The sequence below is a fragment of the Vombatus ursinus genome, unplaced genomic scaffold, assembly GCF_900497805.2.
Source record: "Vombatus ursinus unplaced genomic scaffold, bare-nosed wombat genome assembly UNPS02014816.1, whole genome shotgun sequence".
Taxonomy (NCBI): domain Eukaryota; kingdom Metazoa; phylum Chordata; class Mammalia; order Diprotodontia; family Vombatidae; genus Vombatus; species Vombatus ursinus.
Window position 1 is genome coordinate 17,605,975 of NW_020954594.1, and position 21,263 is coordinate 17,627,237.

General features: G+C 35.0%; 1 protein-coding gene across 1 annotated transcript in view; it reads left to right on the forward strand.

Annotated features, from left to right (window-relative positions):
• Positions 1 to 21,263, forward strand: part of LRP1B (LDL receptor related protein 1B) — a 2,189,733-nt gene that overhangs the window by 961,112 nt on the left and 1,207,358 nt on the right. The window contains exons 4-5 of the mRNA XM_027835590.1: positions 8,894 to 9,013; positions 19,575 to 19,703. Coding sequence (XP_027691391.1) covers positions 8,894 to 9,013; positions 19,575 to 19,703 — 249 coding nt within the window. The remainder of the gene's footprint in view (positions 1 to 8,893; positions 9,014 to 19,574; positions 19,704 to 21,263) is intronic.

A 21,263-nucleotide genomic window follows, 5' to 3' on the forward strand; every position in this document is an offset into this window, starting at 1 on the left:
CTATCTCATTAAAAATCCATGATTTCCCCTTTAGAATTATACTCAGCTTTTCAGGGTAAGTTTTCCTTGGTTTGCCTTTTGGAATATTGTATTCTAAGATTTCCTCAGTGCTATGTTATCATAAGTGTATTTGTATTTTTTCAAAAGTCCAATGATTTAAATTATCTTTTTGATCCATATCCCAGGTTAGTTTTTTTTAATGTAATTTTCTTCTGTTTTTTTTTTCAACCTTTTGATTTTGCTAGAATGTTTATTGGTGATATTAGTTCTATTCCATTTTTCAGGGATTTCACGTCTTCGGTACAGTTTACCACTTTCTCTCTGAAGCTACTTATTCTCCTTCCACTTCTTTCTTCAAGGGTATTTATTGCATTTTTCATCTCTTGCTTCAATGTTACAGTTATTCACATAGTCCTTATAGAAAAATCCATGTTTCTTTAAGTCTGATTGCAGTTGTAGAGTTACATTTGCAATAACTTTTGATATTTGGGAAGATTTTCTTTGATTTAATCATCCCTCCAGCTTTAGTATTTAGCTGGGATCTTGTGCCAGTGGCAGGCTCTGCCCCACTGTTGAACTTTTAGATAGTGTCTAGCCTTGCATAGTTTTAACGTGGGTCCTTGTGCTGACCTCCATCTTCCTTAGTTAAGACTCTTCTGAATCCTTGATTTTAAAGTACTACATTTTTAGGGGTCACTCTGACATCTAAAAGTAATATTATTGTTAATAATAATAATAATAGCAAGCATTTATATAGCACTTACTATACACCAGGCACTATGCCAAGTGCTATATAAGTAATATCTCATTTGATCCTTACAACAATTGTGGGAAGTGGGTGCTATTCTTATCTCCATTTTATAGATGAAGAAACTGAGGCAAAGAGAGGTTAAGTGACTTGTCCAGGACCATAGAGCCAGTAAGTATCTAAGTCCAGATTTGAACTCAGTTCTTCCTGACTCCAGGATACACCTCTATCACCTGCACCACCTAATTGTCATAAAGAGATCTGAGTCTGGTCACTCTCAGATGCTGTTTGCTGGGGCTTCCAAGGTCCTTGCCCTGGGGTTTCCTGACCATCCTGACATTTTAGAACTACCCTGGGCTTTCTCGGTGAAACCCTTTACCTTTGCTTCCTAGGAGCATAAATACCTGTAGGCTATTCACATATCTTTTTGGTTGGGCTAGAAGGTGTTAAAGAAGGATTTTTCAGAGGTGGGGGCAGGTGGGGGGATGGGACCTCTTTCCTATTGACTGCTCACTGACTTTTTTACAGGTTTTTTATGGTGGAAGAAGTCACTTCTTGTGTTTTCTCACTGGATTCTTTGATCATTATTCAGTTGGGTATAAATGTCAGAGTTTTGCTGGAGGGGGTATGTGAGAGCTAGGTAGCTTGCCTCCATTTTAGGAAGCCATCTTGTTTGAATTCTGTTCATTTCATTCTGATTAGGTTGAGTGCCCATATCTGCCTGGAGAAATCCTTCCTATCTTTCAAGATTATCCTTGAAATATTACTTTAAATACCACCTCAATAATGAAGCTTCCTGGATTTTGTCCCATCTCCCCAACTAGAAAAATATATCTCTTTCTTCTGAAACATATTAACATTTTGTTTGGATCAGCCTCATAGTACTTATATTCTTACTTCCTGCCTGCCTCTTTTCCCCCACTCCATCTAATAAATAATGATGGTAATAATCATTTATTCTCATAGGATGATTTATACTTTAAAAAGAATTTTTTGGAACACCATATTCTGAATTAGATAGAGAAAATATTTTTACTCCCATTTTATAGAAATTATAACTAAGGTTCAAAGAAATTGAGACTTGCCCACAGTTGCCAAAGTGAAGACTGAAACCCAGATTTTCTAACTGAGAACTCACTTATGGCTCATAGTTTGCTGCTTAGATTACATGAGTACTGCCACCAACTGACAGAATCCTTCAGGTAAAAAGGCTTCTCTGTGGGAGACAAATAAACCCTGTTGGGAGAAGAATTGGCTTTACTGAAGTTTGAGGATTATAGACCTGGAATGAGAAGGGGTCTCAGAGGCCATTATTCTAACCCATTCATTTTGTAAAGGAAAAAACTAAAACCCAGGGTGGTTGTGATGGGGCCAAGGTAACACAGGTGGTGATTATCAGAGGTGGGCCTTTGAATCTAGTTCCTCTAACTCCAAAATCAGGGCTTTCTCCACTCATATGAAATGACAACTTAGTTATATCTCTATTACTTAGGTTGGCAAGGATTATTTTAGCATTATTTCTTTCTCTCCATTTTACAAAACACTGAATATATTGCCAGGAAAGACATGTTATCCGTAGTAGATATTCAATGAATACATCTGGGACGAATGAATGATTGAACATTTGAAACTAGGGTAATTGACAGACAGTGAATGAGTATGGATGAATTTGTGTTTGCAGGCATAGGCAGTAACCCGATCTCTGTAAGTTGGCTCATGTTGTATTCTTCTGGGCCATTGAAATGTAGATTAGAGAAAGCAAGATATGACAGAAATTATCACCATTCTAACTATGTCAAAAGTTCATCTTGTAGACAAGGGGGGATGTCTAGTATGGGAAATTGCAGCATCAATTCTTTAATCTTCAAATATCGGGAGTGAAAGAAATACTGATCTAAGTGTCATTTATTTAAAAGCCCTACATAGGAAAAGGTAAAATATTTTCCCTTCTGTTTAGTTAAAAAGCTTTTTTATAGAAGTAGTAGTCAAGGAGTGCTTCTACTTCTTAAATGGGCAATGTGTTATTATCCCAGTTTGTAAATGTCTCTCTAAGATACACCTATGTATGTTTATCTTGGGGATAGGAGAGAAAGGTTTGCACATAATTAAATTTTTTTTTTGTATCTGTAGGAATTCACATAATTCCTAAAAAGATTAAATTGCTCTTAGAGAATATCTCTATCATCTCTGTATCTATCCATCCATCTATATACATTCATATATATATATATATATGTATATATATATATACACACACACGTGTATGGTAATACACATGAACATGGTCATATATGCACACATATTTATGCATTTATGCACAGGCACATCCATGTGTGTACATTATGTGTGTGTATATATATATGTATTTATATGTCTTAGATACTCAAAAAGGACATGTAATCTCATTTATATCCATTTTATTGATGAAGATCACAAGGCTGCCGTTCCTGTGTGATTGTTGCCCATAGCCCCTGTGCAATGTGCTGAAGTCCTTTTTTGATTTCTCTTTACATCAAAAGAATACTAATGGGACACCTGGGCTATCCTTGTGACCAACCCATCCTGTTTCTCATTCCTGTATTTCTAATGTAATCCTTGAATGTCTCCTTTTTAATTCTTTATCTTGAATGTTTTGCAATCTGCCCAAACTGCCATTTGCTTTTCCTTTGCTCTTTGAGATTTTTTTTTAATTCCAGTTCTTTAAAGACTGTCCTGTTCCATGACAAACAACAACATTGGAAGAATATAGGTACTGATAAAATAGGGTCTTTGTGGCAAGAAGAAGCTTCACAACCCAACTGAGTCAGGATAACTAAAATAACTGGGTTTTGGCATGTTTGACCTGTTTACTATGACTTAATGATCAATGTGTATCTCCAGGTGATGGATCATAATGACAGTCAAAATAACCCTACAAAAGAGGAACCAGTGAAACTGTCTATAATACAATGGAAAACCCAGAGAATTTTGCTTAGTGATATTTATATGAAAGTGAGCTAATGAGAGAATAAGTGGTCTAGCAGAAATGATTTCCAGTTGTTGAAATCTGGTTGCCAAACTTCTAATCATCTTCTTTAGCCCATTATGGCTCAGAGGGAGGTCAGCATATTCATTTTAGTGTGCTTAGAGAAATCATATACCAGTGCATATTTGAACAAATGCTTCTAAATCCCAGTGCAGTTGGAAAGCACAGGAATCCCTAAAGACTGGGGAGAATAACATCAGTATTTGATGAAAATGGCTTGTCTGAATTGTTAATTGGCTTGTGCTTAGGTAGCACATTAAATGTAGATATACATTTGGTTGAGAGGATCATATTCATATTTCATGTAAACAAGGAGACCACATAAGCAAAAATCCTCATTTCCTACAGTTTTTATTTTTCTTACATTTGAGGAAATTTGCATTCCAAGTGTACTTCAGGGAAGGTCACCAAAAGTGAATGGCTTCTTACTGGAACATAAAAGGCAGGAATATAACAAAAAATAAAATTCTTATAATATGTGGGAGTGAAAGATGATAAAACAGGACAGCATCCTTAGAAATTATTAAATATCTAGGCCAGCATTATCATTTCACAGAAGTAGAAACTGAGGCCTAGAGGAGTGAAGTAATTCATCCAAAGTCAAACAACTAGTCAGTGACAGATTTGGGATTAGGATTCAAGTTTTCCAATGCCTAGACCACTGCTCATTCCAATATACAATGTGACATTTTCTACTATTTAGAGGAAAAAAATAGTGTCAGTGCAATTATAGAATATATATAGATACACACACACACAAACATATAAACAAAGAAACAGGACAGTGATCAACATACAATCAATCCACGGTGTCTAAATGGATGTTTTGTAGTAGAATATAACTTTTACAAACCATTCACAAAAGTTGTCAAGATTATAATCATCTTATACAAATCAAGTGTTGTTTTACAACAAAATACAAGCATGAAGAATGTAAGTGCCTAGTACAAAGTGAGTTAAACAAACAAAACAATCATGTTTCAACCTCCAGTTAGTGACCCGTTTATTTAAGCAATATGCTTTTTACAGTTTATATTTTAAAAATTCAAGGGATTTTATATAATCCTTTGAAAGTTATTGTAGCAGTGAATAAACCATAGGTCAATAACAAAATTTAGGAATTTCACCATTTGCTGTTTTGAATTTTTGTTGCCATTAATCTCTCCACTCCCTTTTACTCTCTCTGTATCTCTGTCTCTCTCTCTCTCTGTCTGTCTCTCTCTGTGTCTCTGTCTCTGTCTCTGTCTCTCCTTCCCCCCTCTCTCTTTCTCCTAAGTATCTGAGGTAGGATTAAAAGTCAGGTCTTCTTGATTTTGAATCCAAGTCTCTATCTACTACACCATACTGACTGCCTCTAAGATAGGCAATATTGTCCTGCTTGGCACTGAAGAGTATCAGCCAGAGCAATAATTAGATGTGGGTGATCAGAATGCAGACCCAGCCACCAGCATATAGAAAGCAGCTTCCTTTGCCCACCTATGGTCCTAAAGAAAATTAAAAAGAAAAAAGAAAACACTGATAGAATTAATGGAAAGCTTCAGGCTTCAGATCCTAGAGTGTACTACCCTTGTCCAGGAGTCTGCTGTCATCCATAGTGGTCCTGATGCTGATGATTATAAACAACATCCAAGAGGAATGAGCAAATATGTAGAATTTACTATTGTGATAAAATAAAGCTGACAACAAAATTAATCTGAAACTTATAATTATTTGCATAATGTCTATAACACTTTGTAATTAGGTAAATACAGGAGCCAGCTCTCAGAAATGGTTATATAATAATTATTACTTTAAAATAGCTAACTCACTGGGTGAGTTTTTTCAACATATAATTAATGCCAAAGTTCACAGTTTTCCTTACAAAATATATTGTTTCATCATCATTCACCATTCGCCATCACCTCTCAGGATCACTCACCCCATACAATAACATCTATATTAAACATAAAAAGTTTTGGATCCAACTTCTTAGTGACTGAGTTTTGTTTTATTGTTGTTGTTGTTTTGTTACTTTTTTCTTTCTTTTCAAACACCCAAGAACTGAGCTGCCCTGCCCTCTACTTATTCCCTCCCATTCTGCCAGTCTTCTTCCATACTGATCACTTTCCTTGAACACTTTGCTTTCCCTTGCCATTTTACTCTCATGCAGGGATAAAAAGGAATCCTTGAACAACATGTAAAGTTGTTTCCCTTCCTCTTAGCTCTGGATAGTATGGCTAATGGAGAACTTTAAGCAGTGCTTAAAGAATAAAGTGATGTTGCTTTCTTGTGGGGAAGTAAAAGGAAGAAGAAAATGAGAGGAAGAAGAAGGAAAGGATTCTGTATAAGGACAATAATAACGTAATAATAATATTCATACAGCTACTTAAAGTTTGCAAAGTGCTTTATAAACAATATCTTATTTTATCCTCACAGCAACTCTGGGAAGCAGATGCTATTATTATCTCCATTTTATAGATGAGAAAACTGAGGGAAACAGAGGCTAAATGATTTGCCCAAACTCATACAGATAGTAAACATCTGAGGAAGGATTTAAAATCATGTTTCCCTGACTCAATCTAGTGCTCTATCCATTATGCCATCTTAGCCTATAAACTTTAAGTTTAGAAATATGATGAGGGCTGGGTTTGGAAGTTGGAAAATCTGAACTTGAATCCCTAATCTGACAATTGCTATTTTTTTATCATATGGACAATTCATTTAATTCTTTGATTCATTGGTCCATTAAAAAAAAACTTTTATTGAATGCTGGGCTACACACAGTACCATTATTCCCGTAGAATATAATATGCTCCATTTTTATTCTTGAATTATCTTTACTGTTCAAATTAAGGTAATTTTAGCCCATTATTATAATATAAATATTAGCTAAGTATTAAACTTGTTTTCTAAAGGTTTAAACACATATATCAGTTATAATTTATTTGTAGTTTTTTTATAAACATCCAGAAGGGACCTCAAAATATAGGATCATACTTCTAATGCCAGATGGGACCTTAGAGGTCAACTAGTCCAAACTAGTCATTTTACAGATAAAGAAACTGAGACTAAGAGAGGTCAAGCGACTTACCCAAATACAAGCAGCTAGAAAAATCACATATAGTATTCCAAACCTGGTCTTCTGCCTCTGAATCACATATTTTTTCCAGTTTTTGCTGGTCATACCCCTTGCACCAGTGATGTATGATATGACTTTTTCCCTTTTTTCAATAAGTGAGGTCGACAACAATGTTGTCAGAACTAGTAAGGAGTAGAATGATGATTCTCAAAGCTTGGTCTGCAGGCCTTTTCAGAAGGTCTGTGAAGTCAAAAACTATTTTTATAATAATACAAACACATTTTTTGCCTATTAAAATACTCCCTTTTTCCAACTACATACTATGTGAGATCAGATTTTCTTCCTATATTTCAATCAAAACAACATATTGCAACAGATTGAATGCAGAAACAGATATGAGAATTCAGCCATCTCCTGTTAAGCCAGACATTAAAGAGATTTGCAAAATATGTAGAACATTTTCGCTTCTCTCTAAATTATTTTATATTTGGAAAAAAGTTTTTTTTCATAAAACTATGTTGTTTATATTATCATGTTATGAATTTATCATTGCTATTTTAATAAATGTTTTTAAATATATGTATATATTTAATTTTAATACAATAAATATCAATAGATATAAGCCACATAGACATGAGAACCACTGGAGTAGAGAAAGGGTTGTAGTTCAGTTCCCCACCCTCCTAGTGTAGGACTCTTTCCCATGACACTGCACTGCTACAATATAATAGTGAAAGAATTCAAAACCACTCCTTATTAGCCTTGTTATAGGGATGAAAGTATAATCTCCTTGACGGTAAGGGGTATTTCATTTTCTTTGACTTTATGTCCCCAGGGTATAGCACTATGACTTGCACATAGAAAACTCTTAATGAATGTCTTAAATTAAATTGATGTGACTAAGTCTGATACCTTAGTTCACTTGGACATCTTCTGAATGGATTTTCTGATTTAGAATTCTGGAAGTGTTGGATTTTCTTTCATGACCCAACAGTCATTAAATGGATTATGGTTACCTTAAAATAAAAGTGACAATAGACAAATGAAAATGTTAGCTGATTTTTTTTTCCTTTCTGGATACATGCGCAATTACTTTAAGCCAGTCTCCAGAGTGAACTTTTCTTTTTCCTGGTTGTTCAGAAATTCTCTTAAAATTTTCCTGAAACATTACCTAGCTTTGCTGCAAATATCTGCAGATTATGAATGGATTGAATCATTTATACAATATCTGTCCAACCCATTTCTTTCTTTTTCTCTAGGAGAGAAGCAGTCACTTTGTCACAACTCATTAATGCCCTAAATTTCCCACTGCAGGGTAGGACTTTGAAACCAAATGTTACTCTAGTTTAGCACATCAGATTTTTATAACAATAGATTTTTGTGAGAAACTTGATCTTGCCACTGTTTTAACCTGTGAATGTCTTGATCTCCATGAAATATAATTTACTCCTGGGATTTGTGAGGTATTGCTTCAGCAACATCTTTGCCATGATTTAGATAAAATGCCATCATTAGATAGAAAGAAATATATTATATCCAGTGTTTGCCTACCATTGCCCCATCAATAGAAGATAAATTATTAAAATGGAATATGTGCACATTGATTGCTATGAAATTTACACATGGCTTAGTAAATCAAAACACGATGTTGAAAGATAAAAAGTCAATTGATGTGTCAGGTAGGAAAGGCATAGATGGTGAAATCAACCTCATAAAATAGATGTTTTTTTTAACTTGGTTTGAAATAATTTAAATTTACTAAATTTATAAGAAATGACTTTGACTGAGTATATGTGAGATTCAAAGAACTGAGGCCAAATAGATCAATCACGAAACTTAATAATATTGCTTGAGACAAAATCACACTGATGCATTTGTTATATAGAAATGTGGGGCTTTTTTTTTTGAAGAAAAAATTGACTTGGCAATATAATGCAGTGAAAATAGAAGTAGTTTCTACTACCACAAAAAAGAAAAATGCCTCACAAACATTCAAGGAAACAAAATGATTTAAAAAAAATAAATATAATACATATACATCTATGTGTCTTTTTCTCTCCAGAACTATTACCAAATTGCCAGCAGATGAATTGTCAATATAAATGTGCGATTATAAGGAATGGTACAGGATGCTTCTGTGAGGATGGATATGAAATAGCAGAAGATGGAAGAAGCTGCAAAGGTAACTAAAACACTTAAATATAATAGTTCCAGTACTTTATTTTCTTAGAGATTGAGGTACCAACAAATGCACAAAGATTTATACCTCTTAGATATGCCCCCAGTGTTGAGCACATTGCTTGGCACAGAGAAAAATCTTAAATGCTTTTGGATTTATTGATTGATATAGATTAATTGATTGACTGAGGCATTTAGGGGGCATAATGGATAGATTACTGGACGTGTATTTAGGAAAACTCTGAATGTCTTATGCCTCTGCCTCACAGGGTTGTTGTGAGAATCAAATAAAAAAAAATATGTAATATACTGTGTGGACCTTGAAGAACTATGTGAATGTTAGCTGTCATTATTATCATCGTTATTATTATTACTGATATTCCTTAGTACAATGTTATAGTGCATTTAATTCTTCAGGTTTACAGGAACCACCCAAAGTATGAGTGTCTATACTAAGAAAACAAACAAACAAATAATATATGAAAAAAAGAGAAAATTAGGGCCTACAGAAATAAAGAACTACAGTTAAAGTGAAGAAGACCTTTCATCAAATGCTGCCTTGACATTTAATAGCTATGTGACCTTGGGCAAGATATTTAACCTCTGTTAGGTTCCTTTTCTCCATCTTTGAAATGGGGCTAAAAATAACACCTAACCCCACAGGTTTTTTGAGAAGCTCAAATGAGGTAATGTATTTCTACTGACATTTTCAAACCCTTTAAAGTATTATACAAAAGTTGGCAATTCTTATTATTTCTATCATGTTATTTATATTGACAAAGCATTCTACTTTGACCTACCATGTGATTGGGAACATTTGGGTTATTCCACTGGTTGTGTCACTGCAACTGTTGGCTCTTTTAAATGGCCTGATACCCTCATTATATACATATGAGAAAATGGAAGGCCAGATAAGTTAGGTGACTTGACCAAGGTCATGTGGTAGTTACTCCAAATTCATTCTCTTTCCATTACTCCATACTGCTTTTGAGACCTCAATTTACCATGGCAGTATGGCCGTACAGTGTAATAAAAGGAGAATGATAGGATAATATATGCCTATATCTTTGCTATTATTTTTGTCAGAAGTGGGACTTGAACCCAGAGCTTCTTTACTCTAGAGCTGACTCTATTCACTACACCACAGCTCCTTTTTGTTCTTGCATACAAGTCATCATGGGTAATATGATCAAAGATTTCTTACATCTACCACACATTTTTTTCTGTTGCTCTTTGGGCACCTGTATATTTGATTCTTTTGAGATCATGTGATTCCATCATTCTTAGCCAATAGCATCTCACTAAAGAATATTAATATTATACATACCAACTTTTGTGTCAGTGAACAGTTTGAATCATAAAAAGTGATATATATATATATATATATATATATGGAGAGAGAGAGAGAGAGAGCTCTATATATATCTCAATGGTCTAGCTCAGGAGTGGGGAACCTGTGGCCTCAAGGCCACATGTGGCCCTTTAGGTCCTCAGGTGTGGCCCTTTGACTGAATCCAAACTTCACAGAACAAATCCCTTTAATAAGAAGATTTGTTCTGTAAAACTTGGACTCAGTCAAAACACAACACTCGAAGACCTAGAGGGCCACATGTGGCCTCAAGGCCACAGGTTCCCCACCCCTGGTCTAACTCATTCTGCTGTATGTCTAATTGCATCTCATAATCCGGGAGATAGGAAAGTGAACTTTCTTTTGCTATTGCCTCCTTTATTATTGAACTCCTACAGAACAAAAGCCATCTCATTTTTTTTTCTTTTTGTGTTTCCAGTGCTTAGTATGGTGACTGGCATATAATAAGCACTTAATAAATGTGTTTTTGTTCATTGATTCTTTAGCCATTTTTTCCTGTGTGCATAATTAGGCCAACATCTTTTGAGTGACCATGCTTTTCACTGAATCTCTCTCTTGTGTAATCATCACAATGTCATTTCAAAATGAAAATATTTTGAGAAGTTCACAATATACAGAGAATCCTTCTTCTATTTGAACTTTGTCCAGACCATCTTCTACGCCAACAAAAACTGTTGTCGAATACTTTGCCCTGTTTTGTAGCTCATTTGATATTGCTATTCAGAGGATCTTTGAATAAATTGTCTCTGTGGTTGCATCAAATGAAATAATGTATGTAAAGCACTTGGTAAATCTTAGTAAATGTCTATCATCATCATTATTATTATAGAACAGAGATTGTTAATATATGTTATTAACTTATATTAATATATGATATTAACTTATGCACAAGCGACACCTTATTTAAGGACATCCCCCAAGACCATGTATTCCTCTAACAAGGAAGATACTTTTTTGTAGTCCTTGAGAATAAACACTGGGAGCTGATGTATTCTACAAAATTGTCTATGAAAGGCCATCTGTTTCCTTCTCACGTATTCTTCAAGAATACCTTTCCATTCAATTCAATTTGACAGCTTTCATTAATCACTTCTATGTATTAGGTACTAAGCTAGGCACTGGTGATACAAAAAAAAATGTTTTTACAAAGTTCTTGCCCTCAAGGACCTTACATTTCTGATAGGGAAATACAACTTGAAAGTGAATACAAAGCATAAACAAAGCAATGAGAAATGCTTTCAAGAGGGAGAAAATACTACTTACTGGGATACTCAGAAAGGCACTCCATATAGGAAATAATAACCAAATTGTGCTTTGAAGGAAGCTAGGGAGTATACAAAACAGAAGATAGGGAGAACATTTAAGGTTGTATAAAGTCTCCAATTAGGAGGCCATTGCAATAATCCAGGTGAGGACCTGAGCTATAGTAGAAGTATGTGAGTAGAAGGAAGGAGATCAACATAAGAGATGTTGTGAGGGTACAACTGACAGGATTTAACAGTTGATTAGGAAGAAGGGAGAAGGAAGAGAAAAGGATGACTCCAAGGTCATGAACCTGAATGACTTGAAAAATGACAGAAAAAAAAGAATTGGAGGAAGAGTAGATTTTTGTAGAAAATAGAATGAATTCCATTTTGAATATGTAGAGCTTGAGATGCCTAGATAGCATCTAGGTGGAGGTCCAACAAGCAATTGGTAACAAAGGAATGAGGTTCGAGAGAGAGGTTAGCATTAGATAGATACATTTTGGAGTCTATCATAGGGATGATCACTGAACCTATGAGAGCTGATAATTCAAAAATGCAGAGAACATTTATAGAGAAGAGAAAAAGGCCAAGGGAAGAGCCTTGGGGAACACTGACAGGAGAATGACAGAAGAATGACATAGCAAAGAAGACTGAAAAGGAATAATCAATCTGGTAGGAAGAAAACTAAAATATTATGGACATCAAGGGAGAAGAGCTTGTCCAGAAAATGAGTATTGTTGATGGTGTTAAAAAAAAACAAAACTGTGAGAGGTCAAGAAGAATGACTACTGAGAAAAGGCCATTCATCAGATAGGAAACTGTTAGTAATATTGGAGAGAGAAGTTGTAGTTGAGTGGATGAGAGTTAGATTGAAAGACACTGTGAAATGAGTAGGAGAGGCAGGAATGGAGATAATACACGTTGACATACTTTTACAAGCACCTGGCCTTTATAGGGGAAAAAGAATAGGTATAGGTAATAGCTTGAGGGACTGGCATAGTCAAGCAAAGTTTTTTTAGGTATAGAGAAGAGCTGACGGTGTTTGTAGGCAATAGGGAATGGGAGATGTGGATACAGAGAGGTGGATAATAAAAGAAAGGAATAATGATCAAATTCCAAGAGTAGAGAAAAGGAAGGATATGAGTAGAGGGGCTATTTTGGGCAAGAAGAAAGCCCACCTCTTTCTTTTTGAAAAGAGGAGATAATGATAATGATGAAGCGGATTTATATACATACATACATATATACAGAACCAGTGCATAGAACATTCCCAATGATATTTTATGGGGAAGAGAAAGTAGGTTAGTAGTTTTGATATCTAATAGGTACTTATAAAATAGTTGGATTTTCTATATTTTGAAATATTTTTAAAATCAGTCTCTGCTTGGCAAAGTGATCAGGTATTTCCTCGATGATGTGACTTACTGGATTTTTTAGCTTTTTTATTGTGGCAAGTTTTTTTTTTTGTATTAGTTCAGTTATTTTGAAGAAATTATGATATTCAAATTCAATGTCTTTACATTGCTTACCCTTTTTGTATGTAATTAGGCTTGTCCTTGATAGTAGAGACAGTCTACTACTGGAGTCATAATCAGTCTTTCTAGTTCAGTAAAACTTTCCACAACTGGCACTCTACTGGCGTAGGCTTCAAGAAACCAGGTATCCCTATGTTAATAAGAGGTAGAAGAAGAAGAAGTTGTTTTAAGGACTCAGCAGAGTGATGAAGTTTGCCACTAGTCTTTCAGTCTTGCCAAGTCACTCACTTCTTGAGGGATTCAGTCCTTCAGAGATCACAATAATTTGTGTATTTGAAGATGTATTTTCTACAAGTTTAACTCCAATCTCAGTGTACTACTTTAGGCTACATGAATCTCCACCTTCTGACAAACAGAAACTAGGCAGGATGTTCGGAATTACTTACACGAGTGTCCTACCCAAGGAACAAATAAACCAGTTGAAGGAGTGTGGGACAGAGCTGAGGAGTAAGATAATATGAAAGAAGAGGAAAACATCCTTTCCTCCAAAGGACTTGTGGTTTTGTTGGGAGGGTAGGACTTCATCATATGTAATTATTTTCAATATCTAGCAGTTGTAAGAGAACTACTTTGTATTCATTTAAATGCCAGTGTCAGTGATTTTTCTTAACCTGCCTCAACAAATCCATTTTCTTAGCATATTTTTGACCAGTCACCTACAAGGAAGCAAAAAACAAAAAGTTTCGAAAGCAAGTCTTGTTAAGTTTCCTTAAATGTGTTAAAAACATTTGATTCTGTGGCCCACCTGCAATGTATGATGGTACTAAAGTAAGTTGTTTGTCCAGACTCAGGGAATAGTCTTAAGTACACAAGTTGAAATAATTGATATATAATTCTAGAAATGCAATTGTATGACTGTTAGCTCACTTTACAAAGAAATGTTACATTAAAGTTTAGTGCACCTGACAGCCTTTTCCTTTAGTCAAGCAAGCAAGCATAGTATGGAGCAGTAGAAAAAGCACTGGCTATGGAGTGAGGAGATAAGGGGTTTGAAATATCATGGTGACTCAGAGTTAGATGTCACAGGTCATTTTTTTTTTCCAAATCAAACCCTACATCCAATTTATAATGCTCCAGAGAAGTAATCATTCACTATCTATTTGAATATTGCTAGAGATGGTAAATCCACTATCTCTTAAGATAGCCTGTTCATTCATCTATAGCTTTAATCATTAGGAATGTTTTTCTCATATTTAACTATGATCTATTTCACTCAAATTTCCAACTTTTGATCTGAGGAATATGTATTAAATCCAATGATAAAAGGTCCATTTTCTCTTTTACATGATGATTCTTCAAATATATGAAGACTTTTTTTCCCCCATTTTCTCTGTCTTCTCTTTCACAATCTATGTATCTCTAGTTCCATTCCATTCATGAATGGCATAGTTCCTAATGTTTTGACAATTCTTACTGCCTTCCTCTGGAATGATATTGATCATTAATGTCCCTCCTAAAAAGTTGGTCTGACCGGGGCAGACTACAGTGAAAATATCAAATCTTTATGTCTAGACTAAAGATGTCTATAAATATAGTTAAAATCTTATTAACTTTTTATTCTGCCACACCATTATCATCCAAATGTAGTATGTTTATAGACTACTAGAATGCTGAATGTCCTCGCCCAGTGAATACTGTCATAGAATCTCAGAGTTGAAAAAACCTCAAATATCATTCAGTCTAACCTGCAGCGGAACAAAAATGTCTGCTAAATAATATGAACTCACATTTATATAGTATGACAATTATTTATCTAATAGCAACCCGACAAGATAGACAGTAGAAGCATTATTATTCTCCTTTATAGAAGTGGAAATTGAGTCTCTGAGTAAATATCACATAACTAGCAGGTATCTGAGGTAGGATTTTGAGCTTAGTATTCTGAGACTCAGTTCAATAATAGCATGACTCATATACCACTTCCTGTATAGATCTTTCTTGATTCCCTCCCCACCCTCATCTTCAAGATTAAGCTTAAGAGCTATCTTCTTCATGAGGCCTTCCTTGTTCACCCCTCCAATTACTTCATGAACACACACACACTACATGCATTGAGATGCTTATATCAATGTTAATAAATATTAATTATCTACTATGTGCTAATGCTGGGGATACAAAGGAAGCAAATAACCATCCCTGACCTAAAAGAGTGCTCATTCTGATAGGAAAGACAAAATATAAACAACTATGTACAAACTATATACAGTATAAATTTCAAATAATAACACAAAGAAGGCCCTAGAATTAAGAGTAATTTGGAAAGCTTTCCTCTAGAGGATGGGATATTATCTGGGAATTGAAGCAAGCCAAGGAAGCCAGAAGGTGGAGATGAAGAGGGAGAGCATTCCATGAATGGGGGACAGTCGGCAAAAGTGTCCAGAGTTGGACAGTGAGTGTCTACTTTGAGGAACAACAAGGAAGCCTGTGTCACTAGATCAAAGAATGGGTGTAGGGGGGGAGACAAGGTAATGTATGAGGATTAGAAATATCAAGTTAGTGGGGTACTAGGTTATAAAGGGCTTTGAATGCCACATAGGATCTTATATTTGGTCCAAGAGGTATAAGCTGGGGGGACTTGGAAGATGGTGGTGGGGAGGAAAGAAAAATGAGCACATTTTTGAATATGGTCTGTTTAAGATGTCTATGTGACATCCAGTCCGAGATGTCTAATAAGAGTTAGAGATGTGAGATTGGAGGTCAGCAGAGAAGTTAGAGGTACATAGGTAGGTTTCAGAATCATCTTCTTAGTGATGATCATTGAATCCATGGGAGCTGACAAGATCAACAAGGGTATAGATAGAGAACAGAAGATGGCCCAAGACAGAGTCTTGTGGGATACCCAAAGTTAATGGGTATGAACTGGATGAAGATACAACAAAGGAGATAGAGAAGGGCTGGTCAGATAGAAAGGAAAAGAACCAGGAGAGACTGTTCTCATGAAAACTTAGAGAGAAGAAAGTATCAAGAAGAGGATGATTGACAATGTCAAGGGCTACAGAGAGGTCAAGGAGAATGTTTGAGAAAAGGCCATTGTATTTATCAATTAAGAGTTAATAACTTTGGCGAGAAGTTTCCATGCAATGGAAGCCCAATTGTAATGAGTTATGAAGAGACTGATGGGAAAAATTTTGTGGAGGCACCTAATGTTGATGGCCTTTTCAAGGAGTTTAATGACTAAGGGCAGAATTTGGCAATAGAGAGATCATTGGTAACTTCGTGCCTCCCCTGGTAGATTGTAAGCTGCTAGAATGAAGAGACTTTTTCACTTTTGTCTTTGTATCCCCAGTGTTTAGCATAATCCCTCACATATAATATGGGTTGAATAACTGCTTTTAGATCAATTAAGTAGTCCAAGTTTTGTATGATGTCTGCATGCACAACTAATTGTTTTGATCACTTAGACTGAATTGACTCAATATTAAGACATAGACAAAGCCTCAGCTCGGGACTCAATGTCAACCTTAATGTAGAATTGGGAAGACAATTGAGTGTAGACAATGGAAACAATCTGCATTTCTTAATAATTCTCAACAGGGAGGCTGGAAAATCATCTGGATCCTAGAGTCATGTCACCCACTCGCTCACTCCCCTGTGGTCCCAAAAAGAAATAGCAATATTTTAAAGTACATGGATGTATTCAGTTTGGAAGATGATTAAGAGGCAAACTGTCAAAGTGACAACAATGTGTTGTGGCTAAGAGGTCGTAGGAACAGATATAATAAATTGTTGTTATATCAGATGGCAGAACCACTTCAGAAGAGATGAAGAAGGAGCCAATCAAATGAAGGCTAGAATATCTCTGAAAGAGAGCTCAATCCCTGCTACCATGGAGGTAGCTGGAAGTATTCAAGATTAGCTCCTCTTTTCAATTATGTTTCCCTCTCCGGTCCCCACAATACCACCTTCATTAATCACTTATATTTGTCCTCTCCCAAAAAAACAATTATTCATCTTTGATTAATATCCCTCAGATATCTCAATGGAACCACAGTGGCATTGATGAATCAATTCATAGTTATTTGTAAAGTGCTTACTACTGATGTGAAATTCTACTAGTAATGTTTGCAGCCCAGCTACACCTTCTCAAACTCTAAAAATCTTGTCTATGTCTTTCTATAAATCCCCTAGAGAATTCATTTAATACGCCAGTGCTAGAAGCTTTCTCCTTATGCTTTTGATATTTTCTGGGTACCAGTACAACCCTGGGACTATTCATTTGCTATATCTCACTCTCCTTTTCCAGTCCTATGTCCTGGATGATATATTTTATGCCATTTTTCATATGCTAATCATCATTACCAATATACTTCATTATGACCTGAGCATAATGTAAATGTTTTACTGTCCAAATTCCCTTTGGTTGTTTGTCCTTTATGTATCATATTGTCTATCATCAATTATGGGCTCCTAGAGCAGGGGCTCTCCATTTTGGTTCCTGAACTCCTTGATTTTCAATAAATTTTCTTGTCCTTTCTATTCAACATGAAAGGAAATAAATTCTAGCATTTGCTAAGCATTTGCACATAAGAAATACAATAAAGAGATTAGTTCATTTAAATAGGATAATATGGCTATTTGAGAGTCAGCATGGCATAATGCTAGAGAGCCATCCTTGAAGCCAAGAAAATCTGAGTTCAATTCCTACTTCAGAATATTCTAGCTATGCAACCTTAAATAAGTGCTCTAGCCAATTTCAATGACTTTAAGTTGTAGAGAAGGTCCCGAACTGAAATAATGATGTTTCCTTATTGCCTATGCCAATTAAAATGCATTTTAAGTCCTTATTCTTATCCTTAGTATAATTATTTAATAGATATTCCCCATACTCTGAGACAAGCTTCTCTTACCTCCTAGGAGTACATATACTCTAGGCTGGGAACCCTTATCCTAGAGGGTGTATACTCAGTATTTTATTCTCTTTATATAGTTACCTAGAACAAGACTATGAAGAAATGAATGCTTGGGAATACATTTTAAGGTGGAGATGGTTCAGTCTGTATATTTAGTTAGTCAACAGTTATTTATTAAGTAACAGTATTTATTAAGTATAAAGTATGCTTGCACTAGCAAGCATAATAGTGCAGCTGGATCTGGGGTCAGCAAGACTCATCTTCCTGAGTTCAAATCTGGATGCAGACACATATCAGCTATGTGATCCTGGTCAAGTCATTTAACTCTGTCTCAGGTTTCTTATATGTAAAAATGAACTGGAGAAAGAAATGGCAAACCATTCCAGTATCTTTGCCAAGAAAAACCCAAATGGGGTCATAAAGAGTAGGACATGACTGAAATGACTAAAGAACAATAATAAAAAGTAGAAATAATGCTGGATTTTAAGTTACAGGACCTAGATTCAAATCAAACCTGTGTGACCTTGAATAAGTCACTTTATTTATCTAAAATTTAGTTTCCTTCCCCACTTGGAAAATGAAGTGGTTGGATTTGATGGCCTCTAAGGACCTTTTAGTTTTAGATCAATGATCTTATGAGAGTATGAAGACATATGGTCTGGGTCTGAGTGCTAACTCTGTCACTTATTAGTCATGTAACCTTGGGCTAGTCACTTATCTAATCTAAACCTCAGTTTCCTCATCTGTAAAATGGGAAAACTACAATTAATAGTACTTAATTAAATGGAATTATTATGAGGATCAAATGAAATAATGTAAATGAAGCACCCTAAGTGCTGTATGTGTGTACACATATCCCTACATACATATACATACAGACACACACTATTAACATGTTCAGTGAGTGATCTTTGAACTATCAGAGGAGGAAAGGGTAGAAGATAATAAATAGAAACAAAATAAGGCAATATTCATACTCTAAAGGAACTCAGAACACTTTTACATTTGAAGTAGAATGGTATCATAGAAGGAAGACTGGCTTTGGAATCAAAATATTTGATTTCAAATTCCAACTTTGGCACCCTGTGTTCTTTCACCTCTATAAACGTTAGTTTCTTCATCTGTAATAGTTATTGGATGAAATTATTTCAAAGGTCCTTTCCAGCTCTTTCATCATGTCCTTTTGTATGCTGTATTTTATTTTTAATAACTGCTTGATGCCCTTGGAGTTTTAGCTATGTAGTTGCATTCTATATATCTGCAAAAAATGTCCAAGGACTACCAAACAGTCAACAGGACCCCCTTCTCGATCTTAGAAGCAATCTTTTACAGAGGAACCATTCAAGGTTAAGTTTTATCTTCCTATTACCTTTTTAAATTAGCCATGTAAAACTGATGACTTTTCTTTTTTTAAATGTGGTTTTGGTATGTCTTTTTGGAGTTGACTTTTGCCTCTTAATAGAAAAGAACATTTCCAAAGTTTGATGAAAATATGGTCACCATAAGGAGAAAGGAACTTCACATGAATGTGACTGCTTAGAAATTATGCCAATTTTCCTTTTAGATCAAGATGAATGTGCTGTATATGGGACTTGCAGCCAAACCTGCATAAATACATATGGATCATATGTTTGTAGCTGCGTGGAGGGGTACCTAATGCAACTTGACAACAGATCTTGCAAGGCCAAAAATGGTAAGTTGAAATCTTTCATGTCCTTCATGAATCTTAATTTTTTTTTTTTGGTTTCCTTTCATTCTGTTTCTTTCCCTGATAAATGAGTTAGAGTCATATGTACCAAGATAGATTTTCTTTCACTTTAATGCACTGATCCATAATTGGAAACCTAGGACAACTCTTTCAATTGTCAGTGATCATTATAAAACTTCTTCAGTTAAGGAAGGTTTCTGATTAGCAAGAAGCACTTCAAAAGATAGAGATTAATTGATGTGAACTATTTACTTCAGGTAAGACTATTGGGGAGGGGGAGAGGATCATTGTCATTTAGTTCGTACATTTCATATTCCACATCTTTCCTCTCTCTCGTCATAGGGATTGAGCTTGATGTTATGCTCTTTTTATATAGAGCCTTTCCAACTCTGGGCTATCAATAAATATTGTTGAATTTATCCTATAATAGGTTGATAACAATTGCCTGTTGCTTATGTTTTAAGGGTAGTTAGCATGGGGTAATTGCTTGGGATATTATACATGAGATTCTATCTGGCTTCTTCTAATGTCCCTGCAGTCTGATTTTATTTCATGCATTTTCATATTATTTTGTATTAGTTAATTAATGTGTTTTTTCCTTTTATTAGCAATTAGTAAATTAAGCATGAGATGGGATTTTCTTTTCTGAATCTAGATTAAACTAAACATTTTCACTCACTGATGCTACAGTTCTCCTTTCCACAAAATGTATTTAATTTTAAAAATTATCTATGGAATTATATTAAAAAGATTTTGTGTTTTTTTTCCTTTTTTTTTTCTTCTTGGAGTTGTAAAAGTGGCTTAGGAAAGTTCTACTTTTTAGGCAAAACCTTGAGGAAAATTAGATTAGAGTGTATTTATGTTCTTGTTTTGGTTTTCCTTCCACTGAGATTTCAGATTTAAAATATTGATGGACTAAAGAAGGAGAACAGTTGTCCTTTGTGGGTTCTATTGATTCATACAATATTGCTGTGGATACACAAAGATAGTATATAGTCTTATAAACTCCACATACTGAGGCACTTCCTCTCTCTCCACTCCATGAAGATGCCACTTGTAAATGAGAGAATGTTACAGTACTTAGATGGTAGATGATAATGTAATGTAGAATCCAAGAGATTCAATAACTTTGGAATTGCTAATGGAATATACAAATGTTTTCACCTCTAGGTCACTGGCTTGAATGCAATATTGGACCATGGAGTTACAAAATACATAGTTACCATGTGAAGTTTGCTGAGGTTGGGAGTTTACAAGAAATGCTTTGTTTGTTAAATATAGTTAATGGTCAAAAATCTATAAGACATACAAACTGGTAACTGACATAAAGAACAAAATGGACAGTTTAACCAATTATTTCTATAATTCTATAGGGTAAACTACTTTTTGTCTTGACAAAAGAAGTTTTTAAAGAATTATTTTGTGGGAGTACAGACATGGGATTTTGACATTAACAACTCTACTATCTGAGCATTTGTTGAAACGTTTCATTTTTTTGTTGACAATGATTACATCAATTAGTGTGTGTGTGTGTGTGTGTGTGTG